General features: G+C 43.8%; 1 protein-coding gene across 1 annotated transcript in view; it reads right to left on the bottom strand.

The window, feature by feature from the left end:
• The window catches only part of wwc3 (WWC family member 3), a 227,917-nt gene extending 206,225 nt beyond the window's left edge, over nt 1-21,692 (bottom strand). The window contains exon 1 of the mRNA XM_067992638.1: nt 21,379-21,692. Coding sequence (XP_067848739.1) covers nt 21,379-21,509 — 131 coding nt within the window. The 5' untranslated portion in view covers nt 21,510-21,692. The remainder of the gene's footprint in view (nt 1-21,378) is intronic.
• Nucleotides 21,693-24,685: the final 2,993 nt, after the last annotated feature.

Genomic DNA, 24,685 nt, shown 5'->3' with positions numbered 1-24,685 from the left:
GGTGATGGGTGAACGGAACTTGGTGTGAGTTAGGAATCAGGCAGCAGAGTTTTGGATGATCTCGAGTTTACAGAGGGTGCAAGGTGAGAGGTGGCATATAGTCCACTGGGATTGGAACACAGAATATGAAGGCTATTCAGGCCATGATTGCCTACACATCACTAACCTCACCACCTCATTGGAGGATTGAGCCAACGCTCTGGCACCAAGCTTAACTGCTCCAGAATGCCTGGATATCCTGAAATAAATATGAACGCCTACCCCTTCATGGAGATGGGCGTGGATCATACTATTGTTTTGCAGCCGTGATGCAAAACTCACTCAAGACCTGGTTTTCAAAACATCCACATCAGTAAATGCAAGTCCGATCTATTTTGGAGTCTCACGACCTCAGTACATTTATGTTAAAAAAAACTGCGTTAGCTGCAACAGGCCATCAAATGTATTTAATATTTGGGCTTTTCAATCAAAATTTAATGGATCCTCCTTACACACACACACACACTCAAGTACCATAATCTAGGACAGCTAAGCTTGACCAGTTTAGAAAGTCACCCCAATAATGAGTACCCTGGGAGTAGCTTAAAAAACTGTAATCTAAACCAAGCTTTCTACTAGCCTTGGAAAAACATCATACAAATCCCAGATATTCAATTACTACCTCAAATTCAGTCCCCAGCACCTTGCTTAAGTAATATACAGTATATCAGCTGCTTGCGGATTTTTATTCTTGTTTCTGAGTGCAATAGCTAACATAACATAATGTGCTTAATCCACAAGGACATTTGCGAAGAGACATTGCTGGCTAGCAATATTGACACATGGGGCGCTAAATTGGGCCACGTAGCGCCCGTTGTTTCAGCGCTACACAGCCTCTCTGACATCCAGGATGGCGTCTTGGATGTGCACACACGTTTCCAGCGTGACGTGCCCCGGACACCATCTTGGTATAGGAGTTAGCACATGTGCAAATACTGAACGCTGGGAGCATGTAAAGTAGGAAGAAAATGTGTGCAGTGTGCAACACTGATTTAAAGTGATAGACACCATTTTGGACCTTAATGCTCAACTCAACGCACAGTCTTAACCCCGACCATCTGAACGTGTCTTACAGTGCCTGAAGGACCCCCCACCAACACTATTTAAAGGGGCCATGCAGATGTTGCAGGTTAGTTGCTGAATTATTGCTTCTGGCTGCTGGTGGAGTAGGAAGTGTTTTTTGAAGCTCCCTATTCTTACTGAGAGATCCTAGACTACATTTGAGAATGGTTTCGTAGGTACTGCCTTACAGTTCAGAAAGTTACAATCGTGGTTAAACAACATTCCTGGCAACCATCTGCTAGGGCTCCCGCTGGGCATTGAGCATGACTGGGAGCATGCAGAGAGGCCACACCCAGCATGTCAAGCTGCGAGGAGACGGAGGACGAGGAGGCACAGGGCACTGAGCAGGAGGCCCTACCCAATGAAGGCCTTCCGGGACCAATTCTCTCACCTCAACATGACCGAGGAGGATTGCATCCGAAGCCTGAGGTTCACCAAGGAAGCCGTCACCGAGATCTGTTAACTGGCGCGGCCACAACTGCAGCCTCAGAGCAGGGCAAGGACAGCATTGCCTGTGGCTGTGAAGGTCACCGTGGAGCTGAATTTCTACGGCTCAGGATCATTTCAGGCCTCTGCTGGTGACATGTGCAACATCTCACAGTGTGCAGTGCAGTGCTGCATAAGGGAGGTCACAGACGCACTGAACCAATTGAGGAACAGGTTCATCACCTTCCCTCTCAACAGAGACAACAGAACGAACAAGCACAGGGGTTTGCTCACATTGCTGGCTTCCCCATGGTGCAGGGTGCCATTGACTGTACGCTTATTGCCCTGCATGCCCCGCATACCAACTCGCCCGTCTTCATCAACCAAAAGGGTTTCCACTCCCTCAACATGCAGCTGGTGTCAAATCATGGAGGTCGATGCCTGCTACCCTGGGAGCAGTCATGATGCCTTCATCATGTGACAGTCCAACGTGCCAGCTATCTTTCACCCGACTCGGCAAGTCAAAGGCTGGCTACTGGGCGACGAGGGCTATCTCCTCATGCTGTGGCTCATGACACCGGTCAGGAACCCACACACATGTGCACAGCAGGCCTATAATGAGAGCCATGCGGCCACACACATCGTGGAGCACACCATAGGCCTCCTCAAACAACGCTTCCGCTGCCTGGACCGGTCTGGAGGAGCCCTGCAGTACTCCCCTGAGCGGGTGGGCAGATTCATGGTGGTCTGCTGCATGCTGCACAATCTCACCATCATGGGGGACCAGCCTTTGCCACCAATGATTGAAGAAGACCCTGAGCCAGAGGTGGAGGTGGAGGAGGCTGGGGAGGAGGAGGAGGAGAAAGAGGCTGAGGAGGAGGAGGAGGAGGAGGAGGGGTGGAGCCGGAAGAGGAAGTAGAGGAAGACCCAAAGGTGCACAGGAACCACACGCCTTGTCTGCAAGGGCTCTGCGTGCTCGCCTGATCCGTGCCTGCTATCAATAATGTGAACTACATCCCCCACCTCACCAACAGTCCTACACTCCTCACCTTTCCGTTCCCACAAGACAATCAAATCGCCCTCCATCTGATTACACATTGGTTTCCCTCTCAGCTCATCGCACAAATAAAAACCACCACGAAATGCAAATTTAAAGTCTCATTTATCAATGAATAAATGAAATTGTGCAAACAGAACAGAACTATTCACCCTTGTGCATTTCCTTAGTGCCTGTTGTCCGTGTGCCTTTACCTATCCTTGTGCTCCTACGTGGTGCTTCCCCAGTAGCTGGAGCATGGGTGGTGGAAGGCTGCTGTCTTCAATTGAGGAGCGTGCAGATGGCCTTGGAGGACAACCTCGAGCAGCTCTGGGCGGGGAGGGCCCAGCTTCAGACTGCACCATCTCAGCATGGGCTGCAGCAGTCTGGCCTGGCTGGCCGACAGGCAACAACAGGGGCACTGGCGGAGTGGTAGGGGTGGAAGCAGGAATGCTGTTGTCCTGAGAGAAAACATGACTCCACTGCCACTCTCCCGGGTCGGCACCTCAGCAATCCTGGTGATCAGCTGGAGAATGGATTGCTGGAGTGCTGTGATGCCCTGAAAGCCCCGTTCCACAGAGGTTCCCAGACCCACGATAGCAGCAGTCTGAGCTTCCAAGGCAGCAGTCAGACCTTGAATGGCAGGTATTTGTGCTGCAATGGAAGCTGTGACATCAGTCATCAGATACTGCATCATGTTGGGTTCCACAGGTGTGCTGATGGAGGTGACCACCCGTTCCATGTTGGAAAGGATGGGCTCCAAGCTCCGTGCAAAGTCCTGTGCCAAGTTGGAGCTGGACTCCTCCATGCCCCTAAACATTGTGCGCAGGCTTTCTGGCAGCCCTTCCAGTGCCCCAAGCATTTGGTGGTGTACGCCCATCAGCCATCTTCTATAGCCTGGTCCATCGAAGTCCTCATCTGACTCCTCTGCAGCAGAACTAGTGAGTGACCTCGCCCTCCGCCCCGGCTCCTGCGCACTTGTTCTCGGTGTCTCACCATGTGCAGATCCCTCCTCTAACCTAACCTCTAAAGGACGCCCAGTGTCAGTCTCTGAGCTGGTGGAAGCAAGTGTCAGATCGAGTGACAGTGTGGCTTCAGTGTCCCCCTCCTCCCCCTCCTCCTCCTCCACCTCCTCCTCGGACGGTGGCGCCACGCGTTCTTGGGTATCTGCAATGACAAAGGGAAACAGGTTGAGTTGTGGAGTGGGGAGAGGAGCAAGTAAGACGTGCGTGCTGACAGCATCTGTAGCACGTGAGTCAGAAAAGATTATGGGAGGAGGGAGATGTGGGAAAGGAGAAGGAGCATTAGATATGCAGAGACCCCCTTCATCGGGACTTCCAGCTTGTCACGGCTGCAGCGACGGCCCGCCCGATGATCCGAAGCACATGCGAGCGTGCCCGTCCACCCTCAGATCCCTCCTGCTGCCGGCTGTTATGCACCACCTTCTCTTGCAAGACATAGGACAGTGTGTCAGTGAGTATCCTGCAAGGTGTGTGTGATGTGCCAGTTTGTGTGACCTGTGAGTGGTGGTTGTGAGGCCTGCAAATGTGGTACTATGTGCGAGTGAGATGCAACATGCCGAGTGCAGCATTGCGTATGGATGGGCAGTGTTTGTTGGTGGATGGGTGATGGGGAGTGTGATGCGTGGAGCAGTGGTGCAGTTGTAAGATGTGCTACTTGACACTTGCATTCACTCACCTTGACCACTCGTGTCAAATCATTGAACTTCTTTCGGCACTGCACCCACGTGTGTGGTGCAATGCTCCTGGCATTGACTTCCTGCACCACAGCCTGCCAATGCTGTGGAGCTGCAGTCTGGAGGGTCTCCTGCCACCCTGCGGGTACATGTTGGCCCTCCTTTCGTCCACCCCTTCAACCAGGGCCACCAGTGCATCATCGGAGAAGCGTGGAGCCCTCTCGTGCCGGTCCTGCTACCCTCGTGGCCTCCTCCTCCTACTAAACTGTGTACCTGCCATTTGAAATGTGCACCTGCACCTTTAAGAGGTGCAGGCTGCTGATGACATGCGCTGTGCACGCCCCATTTCCAACTTCCTCATTCTCCGTGCAGCCTCTCAGCAGCATGGAAGCGCTGGCTGCACGGAGGTATCATGGTAAGTAGCAGTCAGCATGAAGTTCACATGCTGCCTGCGTAGGGGCCATCGGGCGCGGGGCACTAGTGGATCACGCTACCCCCGCCCGAAAACGGCCCTTATTGAATTTTTTCCGCCATTGGCTTTAACAATTAATAACCAAAACCTGTCTAGATGTACATACTGTAATCTTAGAACAACAGGAAGAACCATCCATCACCCTCACTTAAACCAATCTGTATTCCTTTGATTAACCCTCTCGCTAAAGCATATTTTAAACACACTGCTTTCACATATTCTGAAAGAAATAACAAACTCGGGCCGTTTTGCCTCCTGATAAAATTGTTCTCTCTTCCTGGAAAATACCAGCAGAAGCGTTCTGGTTCTAGCACTCAGGCTGATAACCCTGCACCCCCGCCCCTGCACTTGGAGCAGCCAATCCAAGCAAAACTTCTGGGGCGATATAATTGACAGCTCACAATGAGCTCGCAGCATGGAATGCGCTCACCGCTGGTAGCTCACTCACTGCGGCAAGGGACAAGAGTGAAAGGAAAGGACTTGCATTTATATAGCACCTTAAACCCAAAGTCGTTTACAGCCAATAAAGTACTGTTGTAATGTAGGGAAAGGCGGCAGCCAATTTGCGCACAGCAAGGTCCCACAAACAACAATGCGATAATGACCAATAATCTGTTTTTAGTGATGTTGGTTGAAGGATAAATATTGGCCCAGGACACTGGGGAGAACTCCCCTGCTTTTCTTTGAATTGTGCCATGGGATCTTTTACACCCACCTGAGAGGGCAGGTGGGGCACATGGTCATTATTTCATTGCTGTTTTGTGGGACCATGCTGTGTGCAAATTGGCTGCCGCATTTCCTACATTATGACAGTGACTGCACTTCAAAAGTACTTCATTGGGAAACACTACGGGACATCCTGAAAGATGCTATATAAATGCAAGTTTTTCTTTTTAAATCTTGAAGTACTCATTTGCACGGAATGCAGAAGCAATAAAGCGCGATCAGGGCAAGAAAACCTACCTCACTGTCCTCGATTCAGGTCACTATCACTATCCAGGTCCTGCATCACAAAATTATAAAGTTAATCTCCTCTTGCTATCACTTGATGCAAGGTCAAGCTGCAAAATTTGGATACAAAGGATTATGAACTTCAGTGATGGAATTCAAAAGGCAGATGCTCAGAATTAACTAAAAATGTAGATCGAAAGAAAGATTCTTGGTGTATACAAGCCTGCAAAACACACACACACACACACACAGCATTTATAAACTATTCAATTTAACTCCGACTGTTTACAGTGTTACCTGAACCGCTTAGACTTTACTTCCTGGCAGCCATTGTTCTCTATGTCACACACAGTCCTTGCAGCTATTGTTACTTCATCTCTCATGTTGGTATTTGGGCTCAGCTTTTCCACTTTCACCACGTTTTGCCACTTGGGTTAGAACCTCCATCAAAAAAGCAGCAAAACTAACTCAGCTTGACATCACTGCATGATAGAAAAGAGGGCAAGGCCGATTCAAGTTTTAATGAGATATTTTAGAAAACAGCCACAGCATTTCACACATCTGTAATCCCCTTCTCTGGCTCGGTGTCCAATTTTTTTTGATTGTGCCTCAGCTGATTGGGATGCTTTTCTACATTCAGGGTGCTGTATAAATGCAAGTTGCTATCTCCACTGGATAGGATTCAAAGTATAATCTCGAATGACACTGATCTACAGGCTGTTAAGACCCAAATCACTGTGCAGTTAGGGTTAGTCTTCTGCACAAGTGAAATATTCTGGAAAATCTTCTACTTTGAAACACTTGGAGAGGTTTGATTGCTTCAAGTGAAATTTGTACAGGTGAATCATTGATCTACAAGGCAGAGCTAACCACATCCATACAATAAGCATTTGCCTTAGGTGCACAAGTACTTAAATCATGCCTTAGTTATGCCTCTGTGACGCACATGTTTGAGTGTAACAACCGCAGCCTTGGCGAGTAACCTAAATACAACACATACTGCAACTTGTGGATAACAGATAAAATCCCATTTGACCACATTCTTGCAGGATGACTACAAGTTCCCCGAGGCAACATGGAAGCAAAATACTGTACAGGTACTTGTAATGTCAACATCATTCCCATATAGGATGCTGAAACAGTACAAAAAACAAGGGAAAGAGTTACTTGTGCAATCAGAATAGTTGAGACTTGTTTCATGCAGTGTATGGTAACAGGTGTGTAAGCAATTTACACAGCACATATTACACAACACACCAAAATATAGTCAGATATGATCAATCCGACCATTGACCCTACCCCAACAGTTACTTAATCTCCTAAGGGGAAGTTCCATGTAATTTCTCCTATTACCACCGCAAGGTTGGGGTTCATAGAAAATCCAACCCCCTCTCCTCCCCACCCCCAAACTACACAGTGCGAGCCCACAGATTGATGCTCACAAATACCCAATCTTGGCCGCTTGGGGAGAATCGAAAATTACATTACAGGCGCAAAATTCTCAGCCATGCTGAGTGGAGACTCACGTAACCTTTCAGGCAAGTGAAGAGACAACATGACCACCGCTTGGCCTGTATCCAGCTGCATTTCTCTCCTTGCAGATTATAGCATTGAAATGAACAGTGAGAGCAGTGCTTTTCATTTTGGCTGAAAATTATGAAAAGATTTTAATTTTGAGCTTAAAGAAAGAACTTTCATTTATATAGTGCCTTTCACGACTGCAAAACCACCCAAAGCACTTCACAGCCAATGAAGTATTTTTGAAATATAATCACTGTTGTGATGTAGAAAACACGGCAGCCAATTTGAACACAGCAAGATCCCACAAACAGCAATGTGACAACAACCCACTTATCTGTTTTAGGCATTGGTTGAGGGATAAATGTTGGCCAGGACACCAGGGAGAATTCTCCTGCTCTTTGAATAGTGTCATGGAGATCTTTGACATCTACCTTAGAGGACAGACAGGGCCTCAGTTTAATGTCTCATCCAAAAGATGGCACACTCTGACAATGCAGCACTCCCTCAGTACTGCACTGGAATGTCAGCCTGGATTACGTGCTCAAGTCTGTGGAGCAGGGCTTGAACCCACAAGCTTCTGACTCAGAGGCGAGAGTGCTACCAACTGAGCCACGGCTGACACTTGCAGCAATGATGCCAGATAAAAATTCACATTAGTTCCAAGCTGCACTGATGAAGTTAGGAATAAAAACAGAAAATGCTGGAGAAGCTCAGCAAGTCAGGCAGCATCTGTGGAGAGAGAAACAGAATTAACGTTTCAGGTCAAAGACCTTTCGTCAGAACTGGAAGATGTTAAAGTTTTTGAGCAAGTACAGAGCCAGGGAAAGGTGGGGAGGGAGGGGAGGGAAGAACAAAAGCGAAGGTCTGAGATTGGGCAGGGGGCACAAGTGATGAAATGGCAAAAGGGATGATGGTGGTAATAGGAAGGTGGTAATAGGACAGGTAAAGAAATAAAAGATTAATCAGGAGTAGTAGTTACAGCTCGTTAATCACTCGTGCCCTCTACCCTATCACAGACCTTCCCTTTTGTCCTTCCCTCCCTCCCCCCCTTTCCCTGGCTCTGTACTTGCTCAAAAACTTTAACTCTTTAACATCTTCCAGTTCTGACGAAAGGTCTTCGACCTGAAACATTAACTCTGTTTCTTTCTCCACAGATGCTGCCTGATTTGCTGAGCTTCTCCAGCATTTTCTGTTTTTATTTCAGATTTCCAGCATCCGCAGTATTTTACTTCTGATGAAGTTAGGACTTGGTTTGTGAATGTAGTACTACTTGACCACTGTAACAGTCAACCCTGTGATTTGTACACAGCTGGCACAATGTCTCTCTGGCCAGTGAACAAGTTGTTTCCATACGATTGCATTTCACCCGTGAGTTTTATGTTCACATATCACAATCCTTGATGCTGCATTCTTCATTTCTGCTGGAAAATTTCCGATTTCATACTGTACATAAAATCTGTAACAGATACAGAAAATGCAGGAAATACATAGCAGGTAAGACCACATCTGGCAAGAGAAAGACAGGTTATGACGTTTCAGAAGAATGGGTCTGATGAAAGGTTCACACCAAGAACCTCATGATCTGCCATTTCTTTTTACAGATCCTGACTGACATGCTGTACAGTTCCAGCATTTTCTGTTTTCATTTCAGATTTCCAGCATTTGCAGTTTTTACTTTTTATCCTAAAGTGTGTATCTTTTTAAACTTACATACTTTCGCAACACTAAAGAAGTTCTACTAGATATGAGGTGGATTACCGCAACATTCTTTTTTATAAGTTTTCATACAATCCCTTGATTAAATTAATTTTCTGCCATCTATTTCACTTCAAATCGAATGCTGCTTTAATGATGTGGCACTCAGTGGAAATCCAGCCCAGACAGTTGGGACGCTGGTCTCCTGTTCGATGGCCAGGAAATTAATTTGAACAGTCTTGATTCAGCTAACTGTAAACATACGTCCATAGCTCATGATTGCCCACAACCTGGCACCAATCGGCAGGAACCCAAATAGCCTCATTCAGAAAAGCTACAGAGCATGAGAGAGTCGGTGTACAACAAAAACAAGGATATTGTAGAGGTGCTCTCCTGGGACTGGGGTCTAGGTACTTGGAAATATGATAGAGGGAGCTGATTATTATGTCCAACTTGATCCAATGGCCTTCTTGCATAAAAATGGCCAGCTTGGGCGAGACGCACTAGGGACAATTCACATACGCTGGGAAAGTCAAAGTGGTAGGAAAGGTTGAGGCAGGTAAGGCGTTTCACAGCAATGAGGTCCAGAGAAAGAACTGATTTAGAGTATAGGACAATGTGATAGGTTTGCATTTCAAATCAGTGAAGCTGCAGGAAGCAACAAAGAAAAGCACGCAAGACGCCTTATTTGGCTAGATGCAATTGAGCATCCCACCCTCCTCAAAACTCAAATAACCTATCATCCACACACTTATCTTGTCCTTGTCCTGGCCAAAATTCATCCCTAAACCAACACCACAAAAACAGGTTGTCTGGTCATTATCGCATTGCTGTTTGTAGGAGCTTGCTGTGTGCAATTTGGCTGCCACGTTTCCTACATTACAACAGTGGCTACATTTCAAAAACACTTCTTTGGCTATAAAGTGCTTTGGGATGTCCTGAGGTCATGAAAGGCATTATAGAAATGAAAGTCCTTTCTATATACTTATGCAACAATATGGTGTGCAATATCACAAGGCATTAGACACACACCTATAGGCAGGTATAGGACAATTCCAAAGTGGGTCTTGATGCCCCATTCAATTCTGATTGTTCCATCACTACAGCAATTAGAATAAAGTTGACAAAACGTTATTCCACCACCAACTTAGATGGTCTCAGAAGACATAATACAGCTGAACCACAGTGAAATTTGGCAGCTCCAAACTATCATTTGTGTGCTGCATGCGTACCATTACATATGTAAATATAACCTAAAAATCATAATCTAGAACAAAGGCAACAGTGTCCTTAAACCAGTCACTGGTTTTGAGCTGGAAAAATGGTCAATTCTGTAACACCATCAATTTAAAAAGCATGCCCTCAAATTCTATAAAAAGTTTACAACACCCATTTACCCCATGAAAATGCCTTTTGGGTATATGGAGTCACACAAGGTGTACACAGATATCCCATGGCACTGACTCTAGTCAGAACATAGGAACAGGAGTAGGCCATTCAGCCCCCCTGAGCCTGCTTCGCCATTCAATTATATATTGGCTGATCTGCAAGTGTTAATAATTCAGAAAAACATGGAGAAATTGTACTGAGCATAAACTGGCATGTCACAGGTTTCCCAAAGCCTAAAGCAGGTTTCAGCAAGAACCATGGTTTAGGTTATAGTTTAATTTTTTTTTACTAAACATATACCAGGCTACAGTGACAAATGTACTTGCACGGTGACCCATTTGCTATCAAAAACAACTACTGAAATGATTTGCAATGGTTGATTGGTTCCTAGAGTTACCTTGAGCTTTAGGATTTTGGATTACCAGTTAATGTACGTATGGCCAATGTGATCTCCTTGACTGCTTTCAATCGACTGAGGGGGGAGTCGGAGAGGAATTTTCCACAGTTTTTTTTCCCCTTAATGACTGTGGATTTTATCTGTTTTTTTTGCCTCTCCCAAAAGATTGCATGGCTATATAAATGCAAGTTGTCGTCATTGTTGTTATGAAAGGACTCGTTAGAGGAGGAGGCTGCAATGAATCTTGATTTCAACAGTGACGGTGCTGAAGGAAAATCATATAGGATGATGTGCTGCAACTGGGGAAGGGAGGAGAAAAAGACAAGGAAGGAAATTTTGAGCAATGACCATATTGTTACCAAAGAGAGGGAGACAGATACAAAACACACACAAAGAAAGGCTACAACATAGAATGGTTGAGGCTACAAGTACGAGAAGGATTATTTCTAACAAATCAAACATTTGTCCTGTCAATAAGAGATTGAGTTAACTGAGGGAACATTCAATTCTTGAACCAGCTTGTGCTTTATAGAGACTTATCAGTTGCTGAGGAGAAAATTAGTGTTTGATATGAAAGGGGAAACCAAGCTTTTTGGAGGAATCTTTAGCAATGGAGGTGGTGTGGGAGCTCCATTTTAAATCAAAAGAAATAGTGAAGTTAAGTGACAATAAATGAAGAAGATTGAGGTGAATTCAATGTTAAGAGCTGGTAGCTACTGGTTGGATTGATGAGACATGAAGAAATTGTTTCTTTGAAGAATTGGAAGGAAGAAGATTTTCATTGGCCCATGAAAGAGCACAGAGGAGGCAAATGGTGATTTAACAATTACACAGAAAGGAATGAAGGTTGTGTATATTGCGTGATCTGAAGGAAGTTGTTGAATGTAGAGTGGAATCAAAAGAGTAGATAGGGTTGGATGATGAGTAAAGGGAAGTCATTGATATGAAGAAGGAACAGAACAGAGCCCTTAAAATCAATTTCACAGAGTCTCAAGCACACTGATGTATGAACTACCAGTGTTGGCTCTTCGGTGATGCAAGAATTGAGTGATGAGTTACAAATCTGACCTGGATACAGGGGTACAACAGTCAATTTGTATTATGCAGAGTCATACTTGGTTCACCCCGACTCAGGCTTCACTTCTTCAGCGAGCTGATCAACTGCGAGAATTCCTGAATTGAGAACAGCTTCAACTACAGTACAGAAAAAGACAATTTAGGGGAACCTAAACCAATATGAGTACGGCAGTGTAGTGGTTACTGGACCAGTAATCCAGAGGCCTGGACTAATAATCCTGAGGGAGAGCTGCACTGTTGGAGGCACTGTTCTTCAGATGAGACGTTAAACTGAGGCCCTTTCTGCCCTCTCAGGTGGACGTAAAAGATCACACGGCACTATTCCAAAGAGCAGGGGTGTTCTCCCCAGTGTCCTAGCCAATATTTATCTCTCAAACAACATCACTAAAACAGATTATCTGGTCATTATAACATTGCTGTTTGTGGGGCCTTGCTGTGCACAAATTGGCTACCGTGTTTCCTACATTACAACAGTGACTACACTTCAAAAGTACTGCATTGGCTGTAAAGTGCTTTGGGACATCCTGAGGTTGTGAAAGGCATTCTATAAATGCAAGTCTTTCTTTCTTACAAAGGGAAAGGGAAATAGCGTAAATGGATAGAACCTACCCCACGATCAGACCCCGTGGCATCTTAAATCTTTTTAAAAGAATTAGTCAATATAATCTTGTCTCAAGGCTTTCTCTGCAAGATCCATTTCACTTTTATTCCAGTCTTTATTTTAGCAAACACTCGGCAACGACTCCATTTCTTTTTTTTTAAACTTTCAACATTTGTTTCTTAAAACGCCTAATCCAACTGGCAGGAGTGTTGAGAAGCAGTCACACTGTTTACCTGCCAAAATGGATGTACACATAGTGCCAACAGTGGGCTCTTGTAAATCAGCAGCTCCTATTAAAGCATTTCATTCGTTATATATGGGTAAATCGTCAACAACAAAAAAAAACAAAATTGGCACTTTTTTAAAAAAAACTTTATATCCTCGTGGCGACCAGGTGGGCCATTGGCCATTGGGAGCTGGTTTCAAAACCAGAAGTGTCTAATGGGATGATAGTTTCAGAGGGGAACTATGCTGCTCATAAGGATCCTTTGTGAAATGCAATTGGGAAGTGTCAACCAAAATTCCTTACAGTTCCTCTTGGAATAAAATCGTCCATAGATTGGAAATGTCATTCGGAGACGCCATAATGTTGGCCAGAAAGTTGGACTAAAACAAGACACTGTTGCAGCAAATATTCCTCTTCAGAGAATCAGGCTAAGTTAAGGCACATTATGAAACTGAGTTCAGGAAATTTTACTCTTCAGCTACCGTTATACCTGACCTTGGTGGCACGAATGTCCAAGCTTCCCCAAGGCCAACATCCTTCATTTTAATGAGCTATAAAATGTCTTAACTTAGCCTGAACCGCAGAAGAGGAGCATTTGCACACAAGAGGTGAGCAGCCAGTGCTAATCGTACTGCTCTGTCAGAGGAGCCATCTTTCGGATGAGATGTTAAACCGAGGTCATGTCTGCTCCCTCAGGTGGACGTAAAAGATCACATGGCACTATTTTGAAGAAGAGCAGGGGATTCTCCTTGGTGTTCTGGCCAATATTTATCGCTTAACCAACACATAAAAACAGATTATCTGGTCATCAACACTCTGGTCATTTTTTCATTGCTGTTTGTGGGATCTTGCTATGCGCAAATTAGCTGCCGCATTTCCTACATTACAACAATGACTGCACTTTACAAAAGTACTTAATTGGCTGTAAAGTGCTTTGGGGCGTCCTCAGGTTATGAAAGACGCTATATAAATGCAAGTCTTTCTTTTTTTTCCTCGAAGTGGGAAAAATAACTTCACATCTTCTTGACTTAATAAAAAAAAATTAAATGGAGTGAGGAGGTAAAGAGTATAGTTGATCACAGGCCACCAACCACGTAACAAGGAAGTGACTCACTACCCAAATTTGATTAATCACCGGAACAATAATCTCTCAAAAATACCAACAAAAGTCACAATATTGCGTGATGCCACAATTGGACCTGGTCCAATAATAAGCCTGTCTGAGATACTGGCTCCTTGAAACCATGCTGGAAGTTTGATTGAAATCCGGTAGAGTGCTTTCAAGCTATTGCATCAGCAGATAGACAGATAGACGCTACTTGTAACGACAGGAGACGGCGCCACCTGTGACGACAGCGGACGGCGCCACCTGTGACGACAGCGGACGGCGCCACCTGTGACGACAGCGGACGGCGCCACCTGTAACTGCTTAGCATCGAGTACTGGCCGGCAGGTAAGTAACCCGGACACCTCCAGAAACGCCACTGGCTTCAGGCGGACGAGCTCCTGCAGGAGGGGAGTGGGACCCCTGATGGAGGAAACGCCATCGAAAGGCGGATGAGCTAATCCTTGAATTGGCGAACGGGCGCCCACAACCTGCCAGGGATGACACAGCCGCAGTACTGAACGAGTCAATGAAAGAGCAACCGCGGACAGTCCCAAATACAACACCAGGGTTTAAGTGTGGAGGACAGTCACAGGAGCTCCAATCATTGTCAACAGTGAACAGCAATGAAGAAGCCTATGTACATTTTATAAATTACAATAAGTGCATTTAGTTTGCAAGGTGCTCAACTTAAAACCCTTACTACATCCGCTAATTTTCTGAAAAATGTCAAACTTGAACAATCTTTTAAAGACCCCCCACCCCGCACTCACTCAAATCATAATGCCATATTTTGAACAAAGTATTCAGTATCCAATAAAAGATCTGAAAAAAGTTTCAACTATATTAATTGAACAGCACATACCAAAGAAGAAAAGCATTAATTAGCAATGTTTATTTATTACAGTTGATGTAATTGTGATAGCAAATGTAAAAAATAAACAAACGAAAGACAGAAAATGAAGAAAGAAAATTATAAAACCAGCAACAAAGAGAACGGAGATCAAAAAAGGAAGAGAAATTTGATGAAAGACTAGAGCAGAATGACAGCGTGAATGTGACAGATATAGTGACAAGCAGACTGCAGGAGAACAAGAAATGGATGATGTTTGTAACAGCTAAGAGAAGCACATCAGAACAGGACAAAAAATGTATTTTCTTCAATAACTCATGAATGAAAACGAAAGAGATAAAACCAGTCTAAAAAGTGCTGCATTTATTGGGGACAGAACGTTCTGTCAGATTAACTCATAGTAAGTGATAGATTTGAAAATGTTGAGATGAAATGCCAATTGACTTGCAGATCGCATCTATAAAACACTACTCTAAAGAGAGAGAGAGAGAGAGAGAGAGAGAGAAGTGCATTTATATATCACCTTTCACGACCTCAGGGTGTCCCAAAGTGCTTTACAGCCACTAAAGTACTTTTTGAGAGGTAGTCGCTGTTGTAATGTAGGAAATATTAACAAACGACTTGTGCTGGGTCAGCCATAGTTGGCCATATAAAGTCCAACTTTTACGTTGCAAACGCAAAATCTCATACTTGCACCGACACCAGGCGTGAGGCTCGAGGAGCTAAATAGCCTTCTCCTGTTCCTACGTTGGGCCACCAAGCCCCATTTATGAGCAAAGTAAAAATTGGCACTATATTAATGGGATAACTCCACGGTCTATATTTCTGAGCTAGAGTGACAGCTATCAGTCTGAGTCATAGGTCTCTAACCTCAAAGGCCTGCATCTGAATGCACTCTTCAAACAATGAACATGCAGACATGACATCAGTTACTATACATCCTGTTGCTTAGTAACCTGTGAGCACTCTTTAGCATCTGCTGTTTATACATTGTATATCAGGAAAACTATTCGTACAATAAACCTTTAAAACTGTAGTTAATGCTTCTCACAAGCATACCATATGAACTTTTTTTTTGTTGGACCAGCATCACTCAGAGAAACAGGCGGCCAAATGAGTAAGAAGGAGCGATGAGTATGAGCTGCGATGCGAAGGAACTAAATCCCAAATTTCTTTGTGCTCAGCTCTGTTACCTCAGCCTCCACGTTCCAGCCTCAAAGTGACACAGAAAGGAAAACACGTGCAGATCTGCATCACTTGGTCTTGCAAGATATAGCACAGCAGCCGGAATGAGAAGTGCACCTGAAGAACGATGTTTTAAAAACTAGTTTAACAAATTGCACGAGAGAATGCATACATATTGTACAAATAGAATACATACATCAAGAACTAGTTAACCATAAAAAATAAGCACTTGACACATTGACAATGACAAGAATCAGTTACGCTGCAAGAGGTTTAATTTCTATAAGTGACTGGTTTCTGATATATATCCTCCATTTCTATCATATTGTATTTGAACACCGATAACAGGGCACATCAATAATGGTTATTTTAATCTAGATATACATAGGTTCAAACTGTTTTTAAGAAAAACACTGAATTGCATTTAATTAAGAAAATATTTTTTGGACAAAAAAGTGAATTATAAAAGTTTCACATTTGCTCAAAACATTTGCTGTTTTGAGAGAATGAAGCTGCTCAACTCGCCCACAGACCTGAACTAGTCAGCTGATAGCACATAATTCTGTAATAGATGGGCCAATTTATGGACTAACAACAGAATTCTTTCTCTCACCCTGCTTCCTCCCCATCTCTCCCGAAAGAAAGAAAGACTTGCATTTATGTAGCACTTTTCACGACCTCAGGGCATCTCAAAGCGTTTTACAGCCAATGAAGTATTTCTGAAGTGTAGTCACTGTTGTAATGAAGGAAATGCGGCAGCCAATTTGCGCACAGCAAGGTCCCACAAACAGCAACCTGAAGATGCTAACTTGTGTTGTGTACGGGTTCAAAGGCACTTTCAGCACTTCACCTAAGAAGCCATTGTTCACACTAGCCTAAACAGTAGCCTGCGGTAGCAAGCTGTTCAACCAGAGTAGCCATCTTAATCCTGTGCGTGGCCTACATTGCTGTGAGTACACATCACGGGACAACTGGATAAAGATCAGAAGCATGATCCCTAGCTTATTTTTCACTTTGCAGCAATTCTGAGGTGAACTGAAATGCCCCCAAATGAGAAGAGCTAACTCAGCACAAGTACATCGAGGCACCTTCCTATAGTCTGTGGCTCAGCACCACACTACATAGCACTTTAACCTGCAAAGTCATCAGGGGCACTAGCAGCAAACTCTTCCTTAACTGTTCCCAGGACTAACACTATCTTACAAATTACTAAAAAATGGGAGGCTGGAGATATCCATCTTATTAAAAGTTTTTTGTCTGTATGAATGTGTCATGTATTGTAGAGTCCCTCAGGGTTTGCTGATTGATCCGTGCTAATCATGTGATATCATCAGCTGCGTGGTCAGCTGGAACCAATCAGATCAAGAACTATATAAAAACAAAGTTGGCTTGTTTGGCCCCATACCAACCTCTCTGGTGTTATTGGACTTTGCAGCCAGCCTGTCCCACTTTCCATGCAGTGCAACTCTGCAGGCCCTGTTCTTCAGCCTCCTTACTCGCCATGCAACCACAGCCCCCATTCCCAGTCATACGCCAGGATTGGCCTCAGCCTCCATCCAGAGCCGTGGTGTGCCCCTTTCCCCCCCTCCCCCAAACAAACAAACCTGAATCACCCATTCCTCCACCCAGGGCATAGCCTAGATACAGAGGGCTTCCACTGCCCCATTCTGGCCCAACCGCCATGCCACCTACATTGGTTCCAAACCTCAACCTGGGCACAGCCTCACCTCTAGCCTCAAGCTGCACCCTCCAACCCCAAGGTATTCACTATTGGGCCCCCAGACAGTGTTCAGTTCCATTTGCAACCCCTCAGATAATGAAGCAGTCCGAGCTCGCATGCAGCAAGACCTGGACAACATCCAGGCTTGGGCTCATAAGTGGCAAGTAACATTCGTGCCAGACAATGACCAGCTCCAACAAGAGAGAGTCTAACCACCTCCCCTTGACATTCAACGGCATTACCATCACCGAATCCCCCACCATCAACATCCTGGGGGTCACCATTGACCAGAAACTTAACTGGACCAGCCATAAAAATACTGTGGCTACAACAGGCTGGGTATTCTGCGGCAAGTGACTCGCTTCCTGACTCCCCCATCTACAAGGCGCAAGTCAGGACTGTGATGGAATATTCTCCACTTGCCTGGATGAGTGCAGCTCCAACAACACTCAAGAAGCTCGACACCATCCAGGACAAAGCAGCCCGCTTGATTGGCACCCCATCCACCACCCAAAACATTTACTCCCTTCACCACCGGCACAACGTGGCTGCAGTGTGTACCATCCACAGGATGCACTGCAGCAACTCGTCAAGGCTTCTTCGACAGCACCTCCCAAACCCACGACCTCTACCACCTAGAAAGACAAGGGCAGCAGGCACATGGGAACAACACCACCTGCACGTTCCCCTCCAAGTCACACACCATCCCGACTTGGAAATATATCGCCATTCCTTCATCATCGCTGGGTCAAAGTCCTGCCATACCTAACAGCACTGTGGGAGAACCTTCACCACACGGACTGCAGCGGTTCAAGAAGGCGGCTCACCACCACCTTCTCAAGGGCAATTAGGGATGGGCAATAAATGCCGGCCTTGCCAGCGACGCCCACATCCCATGAACGAATAATAAAAAAAATCCACACCTCCCCTTCCAGACATCTCCAATCTTGACCACAAAACCTCCAGCAGGCCTTCTTTTTAAACATACTGCAAATATTTCATACAATTATATTTACAATTCAATACAGAATCATAGAATCTTACAGCTGGGGAGGCCGTTCCACCCATCAGGTCTGTGCCGGCTCTGTGAAAGAGCTATCCAATTAGTCCCACGCCCCTGCTCTTTCCCCATAGCCCTGCAATTTTTTTCTTTTTAATCATATATCCAATTACCTTTTGAAAGTTACTATTGAATCTGCTTCCAGCACCTTTTCAGACAGTGCATTCCAGGTCATAATAACTCGCTGCGTAAAAAAAACATTCTCCTCATCTTCCCCCGGTTCTTTTGCCAATTATCTTAAATCTGTGACCTCAGGTTACCAACCCTCCTGCCAGTTGAAACAGTTTCTCCTTATTTATTCTATCAAAACCAATTTTGAACACCTCTATTAAATCACCCTTAACCTTCGCTGCTCTAAGGAGAACAATCCCAGCTTCTCTAGTCTCTCCACATAACGGAAGTCCCTCATTTCTGCTATCATTCCAGTAAATTGCCTCTGCCCCCTCTACAAGGCCTCGACATCCTTTGTATATTCATTTTTATATACACATATTTTTATATATTCATAATATGAAAAGCTATCTACAATTGGATATTTTTTATCATATTTATTTACAACCAATATATATTTATAATTGTATGTAATTTGATATAATTCTATAATTTGATATAGTTAAATTTATAGCTACATGTAGTTACACAAATACAAGTATTCTATTTATATGTTATATATTGTATATGGCCTATGTTTTTCATGTCCATCTATTCCATTTCTAATTATATAACACACACCAGAAGCAGATGAGATACATAGATTTATTTATGTAACTGTGATATGCGAGAACAAATTTATGTCTTTATTTATCTATCTGCAGTGAGTCAGAAGCATGCGAGTAATTTAAGTTCTCCTTTTAATCCTTAAATTACTCGATAGCCGATAAAATAACCAATGAGATGGGAGTCTAAGCGAATTATGAAGGGCTTCCTCGTGAGTGGGATAAACTATTAGAATTTACACAATGCAATATTAGCACATGAACACCACGCATTTGTATGAAATTATAAAATTGTTATTGCAAGTAACACAGAGCATCATTTCTAGGCTTGGGGAATTCTTCTCCCCATACTGTGTATTTTGTTTATACATGAATAGGATTATAGCCAATGACAGCCTGCCATGTGGAAAGGTCCACTAAATAGGGGTCAGATAAATTCACAAAGCTGTCTTACCCCTGAAAACTTTCAGTCAAAAAAGGCAACAAAAAAAATGCAACTCTCTTTCCAAATCCATCTGCAACTTTTAAATCCAATCAATTACAAGTTTGCTTTCACATAGAGATGAGCAAGAGGGACACATTGTTCCCACCAGGGTTGACATTAGAGATATTTTTCATTTCACACTCTTAATATCATATTTAATAAAAGAAAAAGAACTTGCATTTAAATAGCGCCTTTCACGACCTCAGGACGTCCCAAAGCCAATGAAATACTTTTTCAAGTGTAGTCACTGCTGTCGTGTAGGGAAACGCGGCAGCCAATTTGCGCACAGCAAGCTCCCACAAACAGCAATGAAAATCACAACCAGAAAGGCAGGTGGTGTAAAACAATTTCACTAAACATGACTGCTCAATACAATTCTATGACATATGTTACAACGAATAATTTTCAGAAAAGAAATTGAATGCAAAATATTACAACAGTGACTACACTTCAAAAGTATTTCATTGGCTGTAAAGTGCTTTGGGACATCCTGAGGCTGTGAAAGGCACTATATGAATGCGAGTCTTGTTTGCTTATTTGTACATTTTTAAAAATCACTCTATTCTACTATGTAAAATGCTGACAAGCTAGTGCCATAAAAAACTGATATGAAAACACATCTGCTGGAGGGTTGCCATGCACAAAGTATTCAATGTACATTAAGCAAATTGTACACCATGTTCCTAACTCCAGTCCTTCTGAACAACTAGTTCTCTTCAGCTTTGCAATAAATTCCCTCTGGCAAAATGAAAGGGGTCTGCACCTATATAGAGATAACAGGATACTTCCAGATAGCCCCGATGGTAGCTTTCCCACAGGATATTTTCACACACACACCCCAACCCCACTCCCACCACCCACAAAACACATTGCCCAGAGTAGGCAACATCGAGAATTGGATCTTCTTAGATTCAGACAGGCAGGCTGCTGAGAATGTGCCTGATATACAGTGGCCCATTCCCCATTTCCCCTCCTAATAAAAACCACTGCAGAATATTCTAACCGTATTACAATTATTATCACCAGACTGAATAGCAGAAAATTGAGAGGGGAAAAGCATACACACACACACAAAAAATTAAATAGCAGGATGTGGATGTGGAATTTCCTCTATTTGGGTGGGTAGAGGGGAAAGGGGGCGGGGAAGTTCAAACAATAACCAACTCTGGCAGAACAGATCAAACAATGTGATAACCAGTAACTTTTTTTTAAAAACAAAAATATTGGGAAGGAAAAACAACATTTAAAATAAAAAAAATCTGAGGAGAAGAGGACAATTCCAAAATACCACCAACAATTGGAAATTTGCCTTCAGTGCAGTGAGGAGAAAGCAAAAAAAAAGTTATTGAAAAGGGAGGGGGAGGGAATAAAAAAAAACAGCCACGTCCCAGACAGAAATATTAAAATAATAATTATAATAAAAGAATCATTTGAAAAGAAGTTAAAGAGACAGTGGCCGAGTGACAGCCTGGGAGTTGTCTGGGTCTGTCAGTTCGAGCCGAGCCGAGCCGAGCCCTCGCTCCCGTTGTGTCAGCCCCGCCGCCCGATACATTGTTTCAACTCGTCGACTGTATCAAGTTTTATTTTAGATACAGTAACATCTGTTCCCCCTTCCCCTCTGGTCCAGCCACCCCTTGGATGTGTGGCCCGTCCCGTCCCCCATCTACCTGTCCCGCGGGTCGATCCAGCTTGTCTGCCGGGTGTTGTGATCGATGTAGAAGACCCTGCCGTCGAAATCCCGGGCTTCTTCCCAGCCGTTGGGCAGAGGCAGCTCCCCGCTCGACCTCCTCCTCGGCATCTCTCCCTCCTCGCTCCCCTAACGCATTCCCCGAAACGACGGCGCCGAACCCTGGAGAGATCGCTCCCAAAGCGGCCGACTCTACTTTCATGGCTCTCTACCTCTGCTCCTCCATGTTGGGTCGCTGTTGGGCCAGGATCGTTGCCTTATTCCTTATTGGTATGGCTATTTGCATAAAACTTTTTTTTTTCTCTCTCTGAGGTGATTAATTATTAATATATACCAGAGAGGGCCAATCCCCAACAAGGGAAAGCTTCCATTCAATTAGTATTTTTTTAAATATATTTTTCCGGAGGCCGCTCATATTTTCATTAAGAACAAATAGTCGAAGTTGTGATTAAAACTTTTTTTGAAAACTTTTTTGAGGGAGAATGGCATTTGCAAAGCTGTGCACTGGCTTGGAATTCGTCTTGCCTGGAAACACTGGAGTTTAATGCCAGTTCGAAAAGGGAAGCCAGGAAACCGAGTGCATCGGACTGATCATTTGGCTCTTTACTGCCTTTTATTCACGACCCAACACATCAAGAATAGCTGCTTTAATGTTTCCTGCCGTTTTATTCATGCAGCTTGCAATGCCGTGACTGTAGAACTGGTTTTATAATCCAGGCTGATACTTCAATACAGTACTGAGGGAGTGCTGCACTGTCGGAGGTGACATCTTTTGGCTGAGACGTTAAACCCAGGCCCAGTCTGCCCTCTCAGGCAGACGTAAAAGATCCCACAGCACTATTTTGAAGAAGAGTGGGCAATAGCGATCACAACATAATAAGGTTGAAGATAAAGATTGAGATGGACATAAATAAGACAAAGACCAAAGTAATAGGTTGGAAAATAGCTGATTTTAAGGGGATGAGAATGGAACTAGGGAAAATAGACTGGTAAGATATACTAACAAAGAAATAGAACAGCAGTAGGAAACATTTAAAATGGTGAGCAATAGAATCCAGGAGAAATATATCCCACTAAAAACAAGAACAAACTAGCCAGTAATTATACACCATTGATGAATAAAGAAATAAGGGCAAAAATGAAACTAAAGAAAAAGGCATACTCTAAGTACATAGACAACAAAGGAGGATGACATTAGGAAAGGGAAAGAGAAATCACAAAATTAAATTATCAAGGACTATAAAAAGAAATAGTAAAGTATTCTATAGACACATAAATAACAAAAGAAAAATCAGGGCCATTAAGGGGTAGACACGATAAACTTACAGGTAATGACAGTGAAATGACCGAAATATCAAATAATTACTTTGCCTCAGTATTTACCCGGGAGACTAACATGGTGGGCCTGATATTAGAAGAAGAGATCAAAAAAGATATGAAGACATTTAAGATAGAATGGGGGGAAGGAGATAATTGATAAACTAATCAAATTTTGGGAGGATAAAGCCCCTGGTCCAGATGGATTGCATCCGCGCATACTAAAAGAAGTTAGGGAAGAGACACTATGACATATATATAAAAATTCATTAGAAAAGGGAATAGTGCCAGAGGTCTGGTGGACAGCTAATGTTATTCCTATATTTAAAAAGGGAGCTAGAACAAGTCCAGGGAGCTATAAACCAATTAGCTTAACGTCAGTGGTAGGAAAGATAATGGAATCCTTAGTCAAAGATGTAATAGAAAAACATCTAGAAACTGAAAATATAATAAAGAATAGTCAGCACGGATTTCAAAAGGGAAGGTCATGCTTGACCAACCTTATTGAATTCTTTGAAGAAGTAACAGAAAGGGTAGACAAGGGTAATGCAGTAGATGTAACATATTTGGATTATTCAAAAGGCCTTCGATAAGGCACCGCATAGTAGACTCATGACTAAGGTCAGAGCATGTGGAGTCAGGGGTCAAGTAGTAGAGTGGATGGAAGCTGGCTACAAAACAGAAAACAGAGAGTAGGGATTAAAGGTAGTTACTCAGACTGGCAAAAGGTGGGAAATGGTGTTCCACAAGAATCAGTGCTGGGACCACTGTTGTTCTCCATTTACATAAACAATTTGGATTCGGGAATCAGAAGTGCAATTTCAAAATTTGCAGTTCAACACCAAATTGGGTGCTATAGTTAATACTGAGGAAGACTGCAACAAAATACAGGGAGACACTTTAAACATAGAAACATAGAGAAACATAGAAAACAGGAGCAGGAGTAGGCCATGCGACCCTTTGAGCCTTCTCCGCCATTCAATATGATCATGACTGATCCTCTATCTCAATTCATATTCCCGCGCTCTCCCCATACCCCTTGATGCCTTTTGTGTCTAGAAATCTATCTAGCTCCATCTTAAATGTATTCAGTGATTTGGCCTCTACAGCCTTCTGTGGTAGAGAATTCCACAGGTTCACCACCCTCTGAGTGAAGAAATTTTTCCTCATCTCAGTCCTAAATGTCCTACCCCATATCCTGAGACTGTGACCCCTCGTTCTGGACTCCCCAGCCAGGGGAAACAGCCTCCCTGCATCCAGTCTGTCTAGCCCTGTCAGAATTTTATATGTTTCAATGAGATCCCCTCTCATTCTTCTAAACTGGAGTGAATACAGGCCGAGTCGACCCAATCTCTCCTCGTACGACAGTCCTGCCATCCCAGGAATCAGTTTGGTGAACCTTCGCTGCACTCCCTCTATTGCAGAATGGGCATGTATTGGCAAATGAATTTCAATATAGATAAGTGTGAGGTGGTATATTTTGGTAGGAAGAATAAGGAGACCACATACTGCTTGGAAAATAAGGGTCTAAATGGGGTACATGAGCAGAGGGATCTGGGGGTACAGATACGCAAATCACTAAAAGTAGCGACGCAGGTTAATAAGGCCATAAAAAAGGAAACAAAGCACTGGGCTTTGAATAGAATTGAAAAGCAGAGAAGTTATGCTAAACTTGTATAGAACCTTGGTTAGACCACACTTGGAGTATTGTGAACAGTTCTGGCCTCCATATTATAAAAAGGATATAGAGGCACCGGAGAAGGTGCAAAAAAGATTTACTCGGATGATACCAGAACTGAGAGGTTATACTAGGCCTGAGAGGTTTAATCAGGAAAGATTGAACAGGCTAGGGCATTTTTCTCCAGAAAAGAGAAAACTGAGGGGTGACCTGATAGAGATCTTTAAGATTATGAAAGAGTTTGATAGGGTAGACATAGAGAAGACGTTTCCACTTGCGGGGGAGACCAGAA

The sequence above is a fragment of the Heptranchias perlo genome, chromosome 11, assembly GCF_035084215.1.
Source record: "Heptranchias perlo isolate sHepPer1 chromosome 11, sHepPer1.hap1, whole genome shotgun sequence".
NCBI lineage: Eukaryota > Metazoa > Chordata > Chondrichthyes > Hexanchiformes > Hexanchidae > Heptranchias > Heptranchias perlo.
This window is presented reverse-complemented; position numbering and strand designations above follow the sequence as displayed.